The 14902-nt window shown below is 32.0% G+C and overlaps 1 protein-coding gene across 10 annotated transcripts in view; it reads left to right on the plus strand.

Moving 5' to 3' along the window:
* The first annotated feature begins 2490 nt into the window (after positions 1–2490).
* The window catches only part of sls (sallimus), a 99429-nt gene continuing 87017 nt past the window's right edge, over positions 2491–14902 (plus strand). For all 10 annotated transcript variants that reach the window (XM_080163603.1, XM_080163613.1, XM_080163612.1 and 7 more), the window contains exons 1-7: positions 2491–2647; positions 4133–4255; positions 4611–4688; positions 5877–5954; positions 8379–8420; positions 9455–9541; positions 9756–9825. In XM_080163603.1, the coding sequence (XP_080019729.1) occupies positions 4133–4255; positions 4611–4688; positions 5877–5954; positions 8379–8420; positions 9455–9541; positions 9756–9825 (478 nt within the window). In that variant the 5' untranslated portion in view covers positions 2491–2647. The remainder of the gene's footprint in view (positions 2648–4132; positions 4256–4610; positions 4689–5876; positions 5955–8378; positions 8421–9454; positions 9542–9755; positions 9826–14902) is intronic.

Genomic DNA, 14902 nt, shown 5'->3' on the forward strand with positions numbered 1-14902 from the left:
AGGCAAATGCACTCTACTATTATGATCTAATTGATTTGACTCTAATAACATATATTGCTCTAATTAAGTACGTCTAAGCTTTTTTATTTAGGGGGGGGGGTAAATAATATTTTAAAAATGGGGGCACCCTCAAATTCATTTCGAGGGGGGGTATCTTTATATCTTACAGGCAAGGACGTCTAAGCTTTTTTTATTTTAGGGGTCAAAATTAAAAATCAAAAAAATTTGGGGGTGCCTGACGACCAATAGTTTGATGGATCCTATCAGATTTATAGAACACGTTATCGTGTTTAAAAAAGTTGTTGAGTAATATTGAATGACCTTTCTTAATCATAAAAACTTTTTGATGAGCTCATACCCTAAAAAAATAAGGATAATTTCATCCAAGGGGCGTGTGAGTGAATTCGTGTGTGGGTGTTTGTGTGTGTGTGTGTGTGTAAAGGTGTATTATCTTAACTTCTGTCTAGCTAGACTTGCAGAAAGCAGCTACCTTTAATCAGGGAGAGAAGGGACATTGAACTGCAAATTATACTGGTTCCCAATGTTTTATGATAGTTTTAAACTATTTTATTTAATCTTCATACTTGCAGTGTTAAACTTTTTCAAACAGAAGGAATAATTTTGTATATCCGCATTGGGGATATACATCAATTTATCGACTTGTCCATTGTCTTATCCCTTAAGATCCCTGACATATAGTACATCAGGGATTTAGACATTGGACAATTTCAGATAATTTATCTTTTCCAAATAATAGAAATAAAAAATACTTGAGCTAAAAGTTTGGAGTAAGATTAATAAAAAATGCTTTTATGTAAATTTTGAATAACCGTGCATGAATGTTTCTAGATTCTACTACTTAAAAGTTACATGATGTTTATTTGTCTGTGTGTGTGTAGTTAATTATCTCGCTAATAGCTAGACTGATATAATTCTTCTTTACATTGAAGCTTCTCAAAGGTTCAGGGTAAGTGTATGACATTTTAGAAAAGGTTACCTCCAACCCCCCGAAGATAAATATCTAAGGATAAAATATAACAAAACTAAAAAATATCTTTCCCCAAGTGCCTCTGTAGGCCTCTAGGGGCAATGGGCATATCGCTTGTTTAAAGCAAATAGGTTATTTTGGTTGTCGATTAGGATCTCTGTCCCTCACCTTAGTAAATTGGATGTTCTTGTTTGGTAAATTGTTTACTAGTTGACTGTTGTTACTCTAAAAAATGTGAGATGAAATAAGATCATGTAAAATTTACAACTGATGTTGCAAACATTAAATAATTTCAACCTCTAATTGATATACCCAATACACCCTTACAATACTCATAAATACACACACATACAAACATTGAAATACACACACACACACACACATACACTTACACACACATGCACACACACTGACTTAAACACAGATAGGTGTCGGCATAGTAATCTGGATGCTAGCCAAGGAGTGATATAGGAGCAGCCTTAGAAAAATAAGGGAGGCTGAAAAACTAGGCTCTAGAAGAATAGCATCATTCAATTAAGCAAAAAAAAAGATAGCAAAAAATAATTCTGTGTACTAAAGTAACATGATGGCTAGATCCATATTTAGACTATTTATAGGGAAGTTTTACATTGGCCCAGAGAGAGTTTATAATTAGATTGCCCCCCCCCCCTCAAAAAAAATTATTTGATAACAATAAGAAATATATTGGGGGTACTACACACCAACTCGCAGTTTGTTATTTTTATTTTAAAGTATCATTTAATGTAAATAAAAAATCTCCCAGAAAAGTTGTAAAAATCTGGGAAATTTTATTGCATTTATTTTGAGTAATCGTGGCCACACCTCTAGGAGAAGGAGGGAAAGGTAGGCATAAGCTCGAGAATTTACTGTCCTTTCTAGATATATACAGCATTACACTTTCTGATCTCTGCATTTTTAGAAATTACAAAAAATATTATACTGTTCTACCAGTCATAATATTGGTATTTCCTATTTATGGTAATCATAACATAGTCTTAACACCTAGAATCATGCAGTAAATAAATATTGAGCTTTTATTTTCGTTTTTTCTAATAAGCGATTATCTTTTCTTTTATTAATGATAGCTGTATGAACTTTTTTTGTGATTTTCTTGGTAAACAAAGACACACAGAGACCCTGTTACTTTATTATAAGGATAACTCACTCTAGTGGCACTTAAGGTAAAGTCGACCTTTTTTTTTTGGGGGGGGGGTCCAGGGGCACTTTCTCTTGGGAGTGTAGAAGCACTTCTCCCCAAAAAGAGTTATAAACCTTCTCTGGACCAAAAGAAGCTTCGCTGCAAAGGAGAACCATATCGTTTCAGTGGTTAGTGAGATGTTTACAAACTTTAGACATCCTGTTACTTTTATATAAGAATAACAAGGGCGTTTTGTAAAGTTTGAAAATAAAGACATATAGCAAGGCGCATATAAATATTGAATAATTATATTTCTAGCTTATATTGTAGGGATAGGAGGAGAGAGCACCTAGAGGGAAAAGAGGATAGCACCTATAGGAGAGGAAAGAACACCTATAGCTAAATATTTATAAACAGCCTCCGTACACCCAGTTGTGAGATTCATCCCCTTAAAGATACACATCCCGAATTAGTTAACTGGAAACACAACTTTTTAAAAAGTAAGTTTTTTAAAAATTATAATTATATCTATTAATAGATTGCATAAATTTATAATTTGTTATTAATAAAAGTACGTGAAAGTGAAGTTAGGTAACATGATATTTTATATATACGAAAGAATCTATTTTTATAGATGCACGACTTTCTTCTAAAGTTACTCATATAAGTGTAGGAAAGGACAGGGGGGATTTAAATGATAACTACTTGGATTTTACTATTTTTATACAGTATCCTCTACAGAGAAGCTTCTTATAGGTTCAGTAAAGGTTTATAACAATTATAAGGGAGATTACCCCACCCTCCCAAGAGAAATCGCCACTGGAAAAAATAATGACGATCCCCCTCCCTCCCCCCACAAAGAAATTTGCCTTTTTTTTAACTAACAGTGAAAGTGGATGATCGACTTACCGAACCCTTCTATTTTCTCAATAGTTTGGAAAAGATATTATTTTGAATATCTTTTTCTCTTTAAAAGATGCATCTAATCTATTTTAAGATGTTTTAATATACGCCGTTGTTTTAATAGGTAATGAAATATACCTGAAATAAGTATGATGTATTCTATAACAGAGAACCAGGACTTATATTTTTAAAAGCGAAGCTTTTCTTTAATTAGGGTTGGTCCGTCCGTAACGGATAGCTTTTTTCGTTAATTTAGGCATGTTAGAATTGTCCTATCGATTTCAAACTTTCCATGGTGATTCCTTTAATAGTTAAGTATGATTTAGAAAGCGTATCAACTCTATAATCATTACCAGAATGTCCGTACGTCCATTTTAAACATGTTGATTTTAAAAATTTTTAACAAAAATATTTTATGAAATCTAATTATCCGATTGATCTGATTTTTGGTATATTGATTCCTGGGACAACAAAGTATACTGTTATAAGAGAAGCAACTCTATAATCAAGTCCTAAAAATGTAAGTATGTCCAGTCCATAAACATTATCCTGTATCAAGCAGTTTTTCAATTTTTCAATTTACTTACAATTTTGCTTCAAATCTTATACATTTATATTCTGATTATTCAATTCTGACACTATACAAGTGTTAATGTCCGTTTGTCCTACAGTTTCAGAGCTTCGCTTTTATGGATGTTGTCATCCTTGTTCTTTACATTGTTACTTGTAATTAAATCTTTAATATCAAGAAAAGTTTTTTTTATGTTGTAGAAAAGTTATATAATTAAAATTTGAAATTAGCTCCTTTTAATCATGTGATTCAAGTATATTCTTAACCAAATGAAATTATAAATTTAGTGATCCCAGAAATTTTGGTAGTGTAGTAACTTTTTTTTCATATCCGTGAAACTTAAAAAGCCTTTTATTTATACCCTTCCCCTGCAGCACTTATGTATAATCATTATGACAAAGGACCAAACAGTTGACAGCTAGGTTTGCGTTAAATTTCAACTATACTATGCCTGAAAAAATTATACCTGATACCTGAAATTTTAATAAATAATCCTTTTTTTCTAATTTAGATGGCGGTTAAAATGGAGGGGGCCAGCCCTCCTGTCTTTGAACAAATCTTTAGAAACGCCAGATTTGCTCAGGGTGGGAATGCTTTGTTTGAAGGCAAGGTGGCAGGTTCGCCCAAACCACAGGTAGGCAAAATTTTCAAAACACTTATACAGATAGTGATTAGATAGTCTTCTTATTTCTATCTTTAAAGATTTTTTTAAAAGATGGCTTCAATACTCATAACACTCTAAGCTCTCACATTTATTGGCTTAAAAACTTTGATTAAATCCTTATTTGGTTGAAAAACCTTAAAGTGTCCAAACTTTTTAACCATTATTTAGATGAACTCAAATAACGAGGATAAGTTTCATAGTTGCTACGCATATAAAATTATGTCTATATTTAGGTTGTATGGACACGACAAGGTCTTCAGATGAAATATAATGATAATTACTAATTATAGAGTTGCTGCGCATATAATATTATGTCTATATTTAGGTTGTATGGACACGACAAGGTCTTCAGATGAAATCCAATGATAAGCATCAGATGAATTATGATGAAAACTCGGGAAAGGTAAGACGCAGTGTTGAATAGTAGGTGACAATGGTCTTTAAATTACACTGGTACCCAAAGTTTTGTAAACACGTTATAGGTTAAATCTAGCAGTGTTGACAAATTTTAAAATCTATTTTGTTTATTATCATTGAAAATATACCTACATAATTTTTTCTCCCATTGTCTTACTCCTTAAGATCTCTGAGAAACACGACAATTTACCTACAACTCAAAGTAGACCACAAACAATGTCTTATGCTTCATAGACGTCCAAGAGGGGGGAGGGGTGACTGTTTACTCCCTTAAACTTCATTAGGATTGTAACTTCGTACAACGGCTTGAAACTTTTTAATTTAATGCAGAAAATATGGAGATGGGGGGGGGGGTGGACCATATCGGTTCAGAGGTTAACAAGCTAATTCGCAACACACACACAGTTAGACAGACATCCTGTTACTTTAATATAATGATGGTCGCCCAGCTATTGTTAAAACTAAATACATTTGTAATTCATGAAAACATAAATAAAAAGTGAAATGACATGTCCTTGTGCTTTTTTCAGTGCAATTTTCTTTGAAATTTGTTCTGTCAAAAAAAAATTCTGAAGAATATTCATTGTCATCTATGTCAGGGCCAGCTATTTACAAAGATAATTATTTTGAGAAATAAATGTTAAATAAGACAGTAGCGGATAAAATTTCTTTTATTTTTAAGAAAATTATATTTTTCATGTTGTTGTGTTCCATAAATCGCAAGGATGCATTAATTCAATGGCATTCCTATGAAAACTATTTTTTTTTTAAAGATCTTAGCTTACATTATGAATAGTCTTATTTAAAAAACAGGAATATGCTTTTTACCTTTTTACCCCCCAAAAGGTCTTTAATGCCAGTTACACTTTTTGACATCATTAGCAAATTTTTCACCTTTTCTTGCTAAAACCATTAGAAAATAATTTCCTGTCATTCAATGCAGAAATAAGATGAATATTGCTTAAGTTGTAGAATATATATGTTTGTCTGTCTATATGAAACTGTAAGTATCCTTTCTTGGCAAATTTTTCATTGCGATTTTAATTTCTTTTTACTTAAAGTATCAGAAAAATGCATAGATTCTATAGACATGGAGTTTCTGTATGTCAGTATTTATTCATTTTGAAAAGGCATCAGTTTTCATGAGAACTAATCTTGTTTAAATTATTTTTAGGTATCTTTGTTAATCAAGAGTATTGGGCCAGGGGATGAAGGAGAATATACTTGTACTGCACTCAATCCTTATGGAGAGGTAGGACAATACATTTATTACCCTTAATGGTAAATCAGGCATAATAGTGGATTAATAGTCATTCAGATACAATTCGGGATGTATTATTTTTGATGGTCAATCATTCATAATAATGGATTTATTACCTAAGATAGCGAATTAGTAGAAACATTGCAACTCTAGATGGTCAATTAGACGCTTATGGAATTAATTATCTAAAGATGCTTAAATAGCAACAATAATGTATTTCTACCACAGTTGGTCAATTAGATCAAATTATGACGTAATTTATATTCTTTTGCCAACCAAAATGTAGAATTTATGTTCAATTGTCTTATCTCTGTAACCCTGATTAGTTTATATGATTTGTTAGCTGCTTGCAATAAGACATTAAATTATGACAGTATATTCTCTTACCTAAGTAATTAAAATGCAAATGAAATAATAATTGTTGCATTAGCTCTTCCTCTTTCAACAGCAAACAATTAAAATTATGTTGTCATACAAAAGTATGCCTCCTAAGATTATTAAAATGGGCTGAATTAATAACAGTTGCACTTTCTCTTTTCCCCAAATAGACCAAATAACAAAATGTTGAATTTTTCTTGTCATATCCCTTTAGTTTATATATTGTTAGCAGCTTACAATCAATCTTTTGGCAACATAAACTAAGATTATGACGCCATTTATATTCGTTCCCCCAGTAATTAAAAAACAGCAGAAATAAGAATAGTTGCATTGTTAGTAGCTTGCAATAAAAACACAATTCAAAATATGATTATGACATCATTAAGATTCTTTCCCCTCATTTTTTAAAAAACAGCTAAAATAAAAACAGTTGCACTATCTCTATCCCCCGAAATAGACAAACAATCCAGACGCTGAATTTATGTTCAATCGTGCTATTCCTGTATCTCTGTTTAGTTTATATTGTTAGCAGCATGCAATCAATCTTTTGGCAACATAAATTAAGATTATGACGTCATTTATATTCGTTCTCACAGTAATTAAAAAAAACAGCTGAAATGATTGCACTTTCTCTATCCCCCAATTAGACCAAACAATTAAGATGTTGCATTCATCTTCAATCATCTCATCCCTGATTCCCTGTTTAGTTTATATATTGTTAGCAGCTTGCAATCAATCTTTTGGCAACAGACACTTTTTTCACTCATCATTTATTTTCAAATGTTAACATCTAACCTTTTCACAAGATGGTGTGCTTGCATTTCAGCACAATTTTATTTAACAACTATAGATTTAGCAATAGTGGGAATTAGGGTTGGGCCGGATATCCGGTGTGGCCGGATATCCGGCCATTTTCAATATCCGGCCGGATACCGGATATTGAAAAAATCCGGCCGGATATCCGGCTCTATAATTTTTTATACTTTACACCAAAAATCTCTGTTTTTTTAAATCTTAAATGGCTATAATTTTCTTATTATTGAAGCTAGAAGAACTTTTTTCTGAATAAGTTTAACTTTATGTAAATTTATATAAGATTTCTGAAGAAAAAAAAAATTTTTACTACTTTAATATCTAGTAATTTGGCCGGTTATCCGGCCGGATATCCGGTAATTTGGCCGGATAACCGGATATTTGCCGGATATCCGGCGTTGGCCGGATATCCGGCCGGTTACCGGATATCCGGCATTTTAAATCAGCCGGATATCCGGTATCCGGCCAAAAAAGTATCCGGCCCAACCCTAGTGGGAATACAACTACTAATAAGGGGTAGGAGCTATTTTCATTGGAAATGTAATTTTTAATCTAAAGAACTTGCTTTTTACCCTTAAGAATAATTTAATTTTTGCTTTTTATTTAGCTTTTGCTAAAGTTTAAAAAGTTTTATTTGTAACTTTACTTTTGCAAGTAGCAAGGGAATAAATGAGAGAGGAAGTCTATTAAAGAAAAGCATATAGAACACTATACGCCTACTAGTGGCCACTAGGGGCAAATGGAGGGGGAATTCTACATCCAGTTTTTAAAGAAAATAGTAAAATTATATTGGGGGGGGGGGGGTGCGATTTTGCTTGGGAGGTTGTAGGTACCCTCCCCAAAAAAGTTTTAAAAGTTGTTAATAACAGTTATCCTTCCTTTCCAGAGAATTTTAACATAATAAATCTAAAAATATAAACATTAAACTAGCTTTTTATTTGTCTATCTTTTTAAGCATCTGAAAATCGTTTGCACTTTAAATTATCTTTTTTTTTTCACCTTCCAGGGTTTCAATTATGCATTCTATCCTACTGTATAGTATGTTACTATTATATATAGTATCTTAACCAGTGGCATGCATAGCGATTTACAAGGGGGTGTTAAATCATTAGGGGGTGAAAAAAGGGCATTCCTTATTTCAATTTTAAAGGGGGTCTTGTAAATAACTTGTTATTTATCTATCAGTCTTTTTATATTGTTTATCTATCTATATTCATTTTCTAGGCTATCTGTACTGTTTATATTTCACCTGAGGCAACTAAACAGGTATTATTAATAAATTTCCATCATTTCATAACTATCACGCATCGTGAGTCCTTAATAGCTTTTCTCGTATTCATTCGAATCCGGCGGATAGGAACCGGTTCTCATCCATACGAAAAAACTATGTCTAGCATCGTATTATATCCAGCTTTCTACGAATATAAAAATGTACAATCATAAGATTAAAACCAGTTTTTTTAGCTAGTGCCTTCGGCACCTCGGGGTAAAAAAACTGGTTTTAATCTTATAATTGTACATTCTATATCCGCGGAATGCTGTTTATAATACGATGCGAGAAATAACTATTATTTCCTAACTCAATATTTATGTTTGTTACATTATAGTTGCCCTGTCAATTCTATTGTTGGCATTCTATCGATATGCAATCTAAAGGGTTTATTTAGACTATATGGCTTTAATAACCAGTGGTCGTGGCTGACACAATATCGACATATCGAAATTCTAATGACTTGATACAATTTTTGTTAGGGTGTCTTTTAAACTTTTTACCTGGATTTTTAAGGTATGACACCTGGCAAAGTGTAAATAAACGGCTTTATGACAAAGCCCAAATTGTGTCAATATGATCCATGTGACGTAATAAAAATAAGTGATTATCCAATGCCATCTCTTTTTTAGAGGTTTTCTTTCCTACTTCTCCTCTCATCTCCCTCATTCTATTACGTCACATGGATTATTTTTGACACAATTTGGGCTTTGTCGGCTTTATGCTTTGATAATCAAAAGCTTGCAAAATTAAAGGATGTATAAAACAATATTTTTTTGTTTTCACAAAATGTACCTTAATGAGCATGACATCCTCCCCTTTTCAAAATATATTTTTTTTAATTATGGGGGTAGTTCTTTGATTATTACTTTAGGTAAGGTTAGTTATATTTGGCACTTGGTATCCCCATAGGGGTGAAACATATTTCAAAACATGGGGGAGGGCATCAGTATTCAACACACTTTTTGTAAGGGCACCTAAATTTTACAGGTTTTCTAAAAATGATCATTGACAATGTTTTTGTTTATAGGTGAAGAAGAGCCGTTCCGGTCATAAGCTGCACAAAAGTAAATCTGGACACGACCAACAGCTCATCATGGCCGAACAACAGCAACAGGCATTTTAATTCAAAATAAATCCGCTTTCATTGATTCGAATAAAAATGGTGTTTTTAAAAGTTTTTACAATTATGTGCAACTGTACAATATTGAAAAGCGAATATTACGATTTACTCAAAACGTAGCTGACTGACGGACAGACGGATATTTCGGTACTAAAATATGGTTGAAACTGATATTTTTCTGAGGAATTATTTTAAAATTTGTTGACAGATGGAACAACAACAACAACATCAAGTGCAGGAATTCTCACAACAATCAGCACAACAACAATCCTTCCAACGTAAGTAATTCTGCGGTTTCCCTCAAAGGGCCTTGTCGAGTACAGAAGTCCCCCTCCCACCCTATGGAGTAATGCATATAAGAAAATACAAATTACCACAGTACGTTATAACATTTAATCAATGTAACTGGGGTGGGGTAGTGGTTCAGTGCTCGTTGGGCACTTTGAGGGGAAAAACAGTAATTCCGAATTCTTAAGCTCCGCAGCCACCGCCTAGCCGGCAACTGCAAAAATATAAAGCTAGATAATTACTATATTAAATAATAGTTATGTATGTCCTTCTGACTGTTTTTCTTCAATGAATCAATTTGTCTGTAAGGCTGCTTTCGCTCTCTTTAACTGTACAGATTCGCTACTATTGTCCGCAAACGTCCTTATTTTAAAGGTAAAAAGATTTGTCAAGATAATTTATCCTATGCAACTTGCATAGCAAATGCAATACTTTTTATTTTGTCTAAATTTATGCATTTAAATATACAAAATATGAAATATAAAGATGAAACAATATTTGTTCTAAAAAGGTTAAGAAACGATGACAACATTCATAAGTAGAAAAGCAATAAATATCTTAAAATTAAAACAATCATTTAAAACAGTAATTCGTCTTAAAACCTAAATAATATTTTTTTGAGGGGTAGGATCGTAATTCTACATTCTTCTGTTATTAAATTAAGGAATTTAGAAAATAGTTTGTTAATGGTTATGAAATAGCTACATAACCCTTTTTCCATTTTTACACTATATAAAAAAAGTTCAAAAATATAAAGATTTTATGACGTTTATTATAATATTAACCATTCAAAAGGCACTAGCAAAGATTTTTATATTGAAATCAAAAAAATTTAATAGAATAAAGATAGAATTAATAAAAATAATTTAATAAGTTACGTATAGAAAGGAATTTTGACAGTGTACCCTGCTTTCCTATCTATGTTGACCGCTGCATGCTAGCTCTGGGTGTTTCAATCAATTGCCCAATATATTTCATGCTATCAAATAATTGATTGCAAAAATTTTACAAAAGCAACGTTAACAAATAATAATATTTTTAGGAAAGATTTTCTTTGTTTTTAATCTACAAAGAAATGTTAATAGTTATTTATCATATTTTCGTAATATTGTGAATGCTAGAAAGGATATTAAAATTGGTCGATGACAAATTAATGCCACGCTGTATCATGGGATGGGGGCGTGATTGAAATGTGTAGTATACTCCTTTGATTAAACTCAATTTACGGGTTTTTATATAATTGCAACGTAGTTATAAGACTTTTGGTAGCAATAAATTGAGACGTTGGGTATCCCTCTAACTGAACCGATTTTTGATTAGTCAACGGTCTAAATTTGTCTCGGCCAGGATATGATTAAAAGCCTAAATCGGCCAAGGAATAGCCGAGTACAATATTTTTAAACTTAAAAAATTAAAAATAAAGAGCTAAATGATTTATTGCGTCTTTCTCTTTTTATCGACAGACGCACTTGGATATATTATTTTCATAATTAATTATATGTATTTCCCATGTTAACGTCACCTTATGTGTAAATTTGGTGAGCTACATTATTGAATAGCGTTGTTAAGTTAGGATGGAAGAATTTTGTAATGAAAGCAAAAGTGGGGTAGAGGATAAGGGATGGGGTAAAACGGGTTATCATAATGTTTTATTTTCTTGACTTTAAGTTAAACTCTATCATTAAAATTATTTCAACAATTTTGGTCATGTGATCAAAATTTGAATTTTCCTTCTACTATTGCCCCCTCTGGGGGCGAAGTAGGTGGAAATTAAAATTTTTGTCACTTGACCTTAATATTGGTGAAATAATTTTGAATGACCTTTCTTGTATAAGCAATATTAATAAAATATGATACTTGGTTTTGTCTCATTCTCTATCTTTTTCTTAAATTCAAAAAAGTCTATCAAAAAATTTACATCATCTAAGGGTGAACAATAAATATCTCTGTCTATTTTTCTCTATATTTCTTCCCCCTCCCCCCTCCCTCACTTTTCTGTCTATTTCCTTCTCTCTCTCCTCCTCTTTTGTACGTTCATTTATACAATAGAGATAACCTAGAGACAGCACAAGGGAATTTTGTTTACATTATGTATCAGCTATAAATTGTTGAATATCTTAGGTTAAAGCTTTCCTTGGGTGAAATATTTGAAGAAAATATTTCTTCCATCATATAATGTGAAGCGTATGACACAACATATAATAAGTTAGTTATAAATAATTTAATTTCTTATAATAAAGTTATCTTTCTAAAAATTATATCATTGCAAAATTTAGTTGCAAATAATGTTGCCTATAGGGCTGTATTTCATTTACAACAAAAAGTGAACAAAGGTTTCTTTTTAAGAAAAAAATGGGGTCAGATTGACCATCTATGTCTAATGTTTATACCCACATCAAATATTAAATTATAACAATGTACAGTAGAGTGGATCAATTTTGGACATTGAATTTGTAATCAACATTTACAGTTTAAACGTCATATAAGAAACCTAAATATAAAAAATTGATTTTGTCCTTGAGGGGAAATGGGGGGAAGGTGTTTCCATGCATTAAAAATTTTAGAAGTTTATTCTGGAGGTGCAACTTTTTTTCTTTTAAAGTATTGCTTTATGCATCTTTTTGAATTTGTCTTGTTGATTAATATAAGAATATCAAATTGGTTTTAAAAAATATTTATCCAAGCATGAAAAATCTTAAATTAAATGTAAAATCTCTTGGTTTTAAAATTTATTTATGGATTTTTCTTGCTAGGATCAATAGTTTTATAAACAGATTTTTTATTCTTATTCTACTCTTCAAGACAAAATTAGGAAGGTGCATAAAGCTATACTTTGAAAGAAAAATAATTGCCCCCCCCCCAAAAAAAAAAAAAAAAATTCTCCCCACAAGTGTCTTTCTAAAAGTTTACATGCATCAGCGAGCCTCCCCATTATTCAAAATATTTTCTTTTCATTTTTTGGTCTCTTATATGATGTTCAGACAGAAAGTGTATGTAGCACATTTAAAATTAGAAAATCATTGAAAATCAAGCCACTCTAATGTACAGCATTTATTTCTTCAATTCCACAGTACAAAATTATTCCTGTATTTAAATTTAACATATCATATAGGAAAAAATATTCTTGTATTTAAAATTAAAAATCATGTTGGAATTTTTTTTACAATTTTTAAATTTTTTAATAATGTACAGCAAATTATTTCCTTTTTATCTCATGTTTTGAAATTTATAAGATAATTAGAATAAATTACAGAAATAATGAAAGATTTAAAGAAGAGAGCGTCAGGGGGGGGGGTCGAGGGGGGTTTCCCCCCTCAGGAGAGGGGGGGTTAAGGGGGGTCTCCCCCCTCAGAAAAAGCTTGGGCTTAAATCTTCAACAAATAAAGAAAACAAAATTATTTTAAAAATTTCTTTTTTATGTTAAATATTATTATTTTTGTGACACTTGATTTTGAATGACGAAAAATGTTGAAATAAATAAAATATTACCCACTGTATGAAATGTTAAATTAGAAATCAATAATGATGTTGGGAAATTTATTCTCATTTTATACTCTGAAAAAAGGAATTGACAAAAAATAATAATTTTTATTCCAAACTTTTAAAACAGCATGCCTATTTCTTATTGGTTGACACTCAAATTAAAATAAAATAATGAATATTATTTCAAGACCAGAAATAAATTTGAAATAAATAATTTTCTTTCCCCTATATTTTTTATTCCAAAATGCCAAGAATTAATTTTGAAATAAAATAATTTTCTTTCCAATATTTTTATTCCTTTTTCTTATTGGACGTCATTATGTGTCCAATGAGAGACTAGTGTTTAAATATTTTAAAGCTTATTACAGCATTTATTTCGAATATGATAATAGCAACATTCTCACATTAAATGTGATAAAAGTGATTATAGACTATGGGGACTGAAGAATAAATTAGGAATTTTTATAGATCTAACTATTTTGGTTTGGTGCTCAGTGTTTATAAACTATGTTATCTGACACTTTATGCGCTCATGATATGCTTCAAAGAGATTAATATTTGCTTTTATTTATGTCAAAAGTTTTTTTGCTACTTTGATTGAACAGTAGCACCTCTCTGTTGCCTCTGTCTGACCGCCTAGCTGGGATATTTACAAACATATTTGAGCACACAGGGATACAGGCATAGATAAATAGAACACCTCTCTGTTCCCTCTGTCTGACCGCCTAGCTAGGATATTTACAAACATATTTGAGCACACAGGGATACAGGCATAGATAAATAGAACACCTCTCTGTTGCCTCTGTCTGACCGCCTAGCTAGGATATTTACAAACATATGGGAGCACACAGGGATACAGGCATAGATAAATAGAACACCTCTCTGTTGCCTCTGTCTGACTGCCTAGCTGGGATATTTACAAACATATTTGAGCACACAGGGATACAGGCATAGATAAATAGAACACCTCTCTGTTGCCTCTGTCTGACCGCCTAGCTGGGATATTTACAAACATATTTGAGCACACAGGGATACAGGAATAGATAAATAGAACACCTCTCTCTTGCCTCTGTCTGACCGCCTAGCTAGGATATTTACAAACATATGGGAGCACACAGGGATACAGGAATAGATAAATAGAACATCTCTCTGTTCCCTCTGTCTGACCGCCTAGCTAGGATATTTACAAACATATTTGAGCACACAGGGATACAGGAATATATAAATAGAGCACCTCTCTGTTGCCTCTGTCTGACCGCCTAGCTAGGATATTTACAAACATATGGTAGCACACAGGGATACAGGCATAGATAAATAGAGCACCTCTCTGTTGCCTCTGTCTGACCGCCTAGCTGGGATATTTACAAACATATGAGAGCACACAGGGATACAGGCATAGATAAATAGAACACCTCTCTGTTGCCTCTGTCTGACCGCCTAGCTAGGATATTTACAAACATATGGGAGCACACAGGGATATAGGGATAGATAAATAGAACACCTCTCTGTTGCCTCTGTCTGACCGCCTAGCTAGGATATTTACAAACATATGGGAGCACACAGGGATACAGGAATATATAAATA

This window comes from Acartia tonsa, chromosome 6, assembly GCF_053477335.1.
Source record: "Acartia tonsa isolate MP-2025a chromosome 6, ASM5347733v1, whole genome shotgun sequence".
Lineage (NCBI taxonomy): Eukaryota > Metazoa > Arthropoda > Copepoda > Calanoida > Acartiidae > Acartia > Acartia tonsa.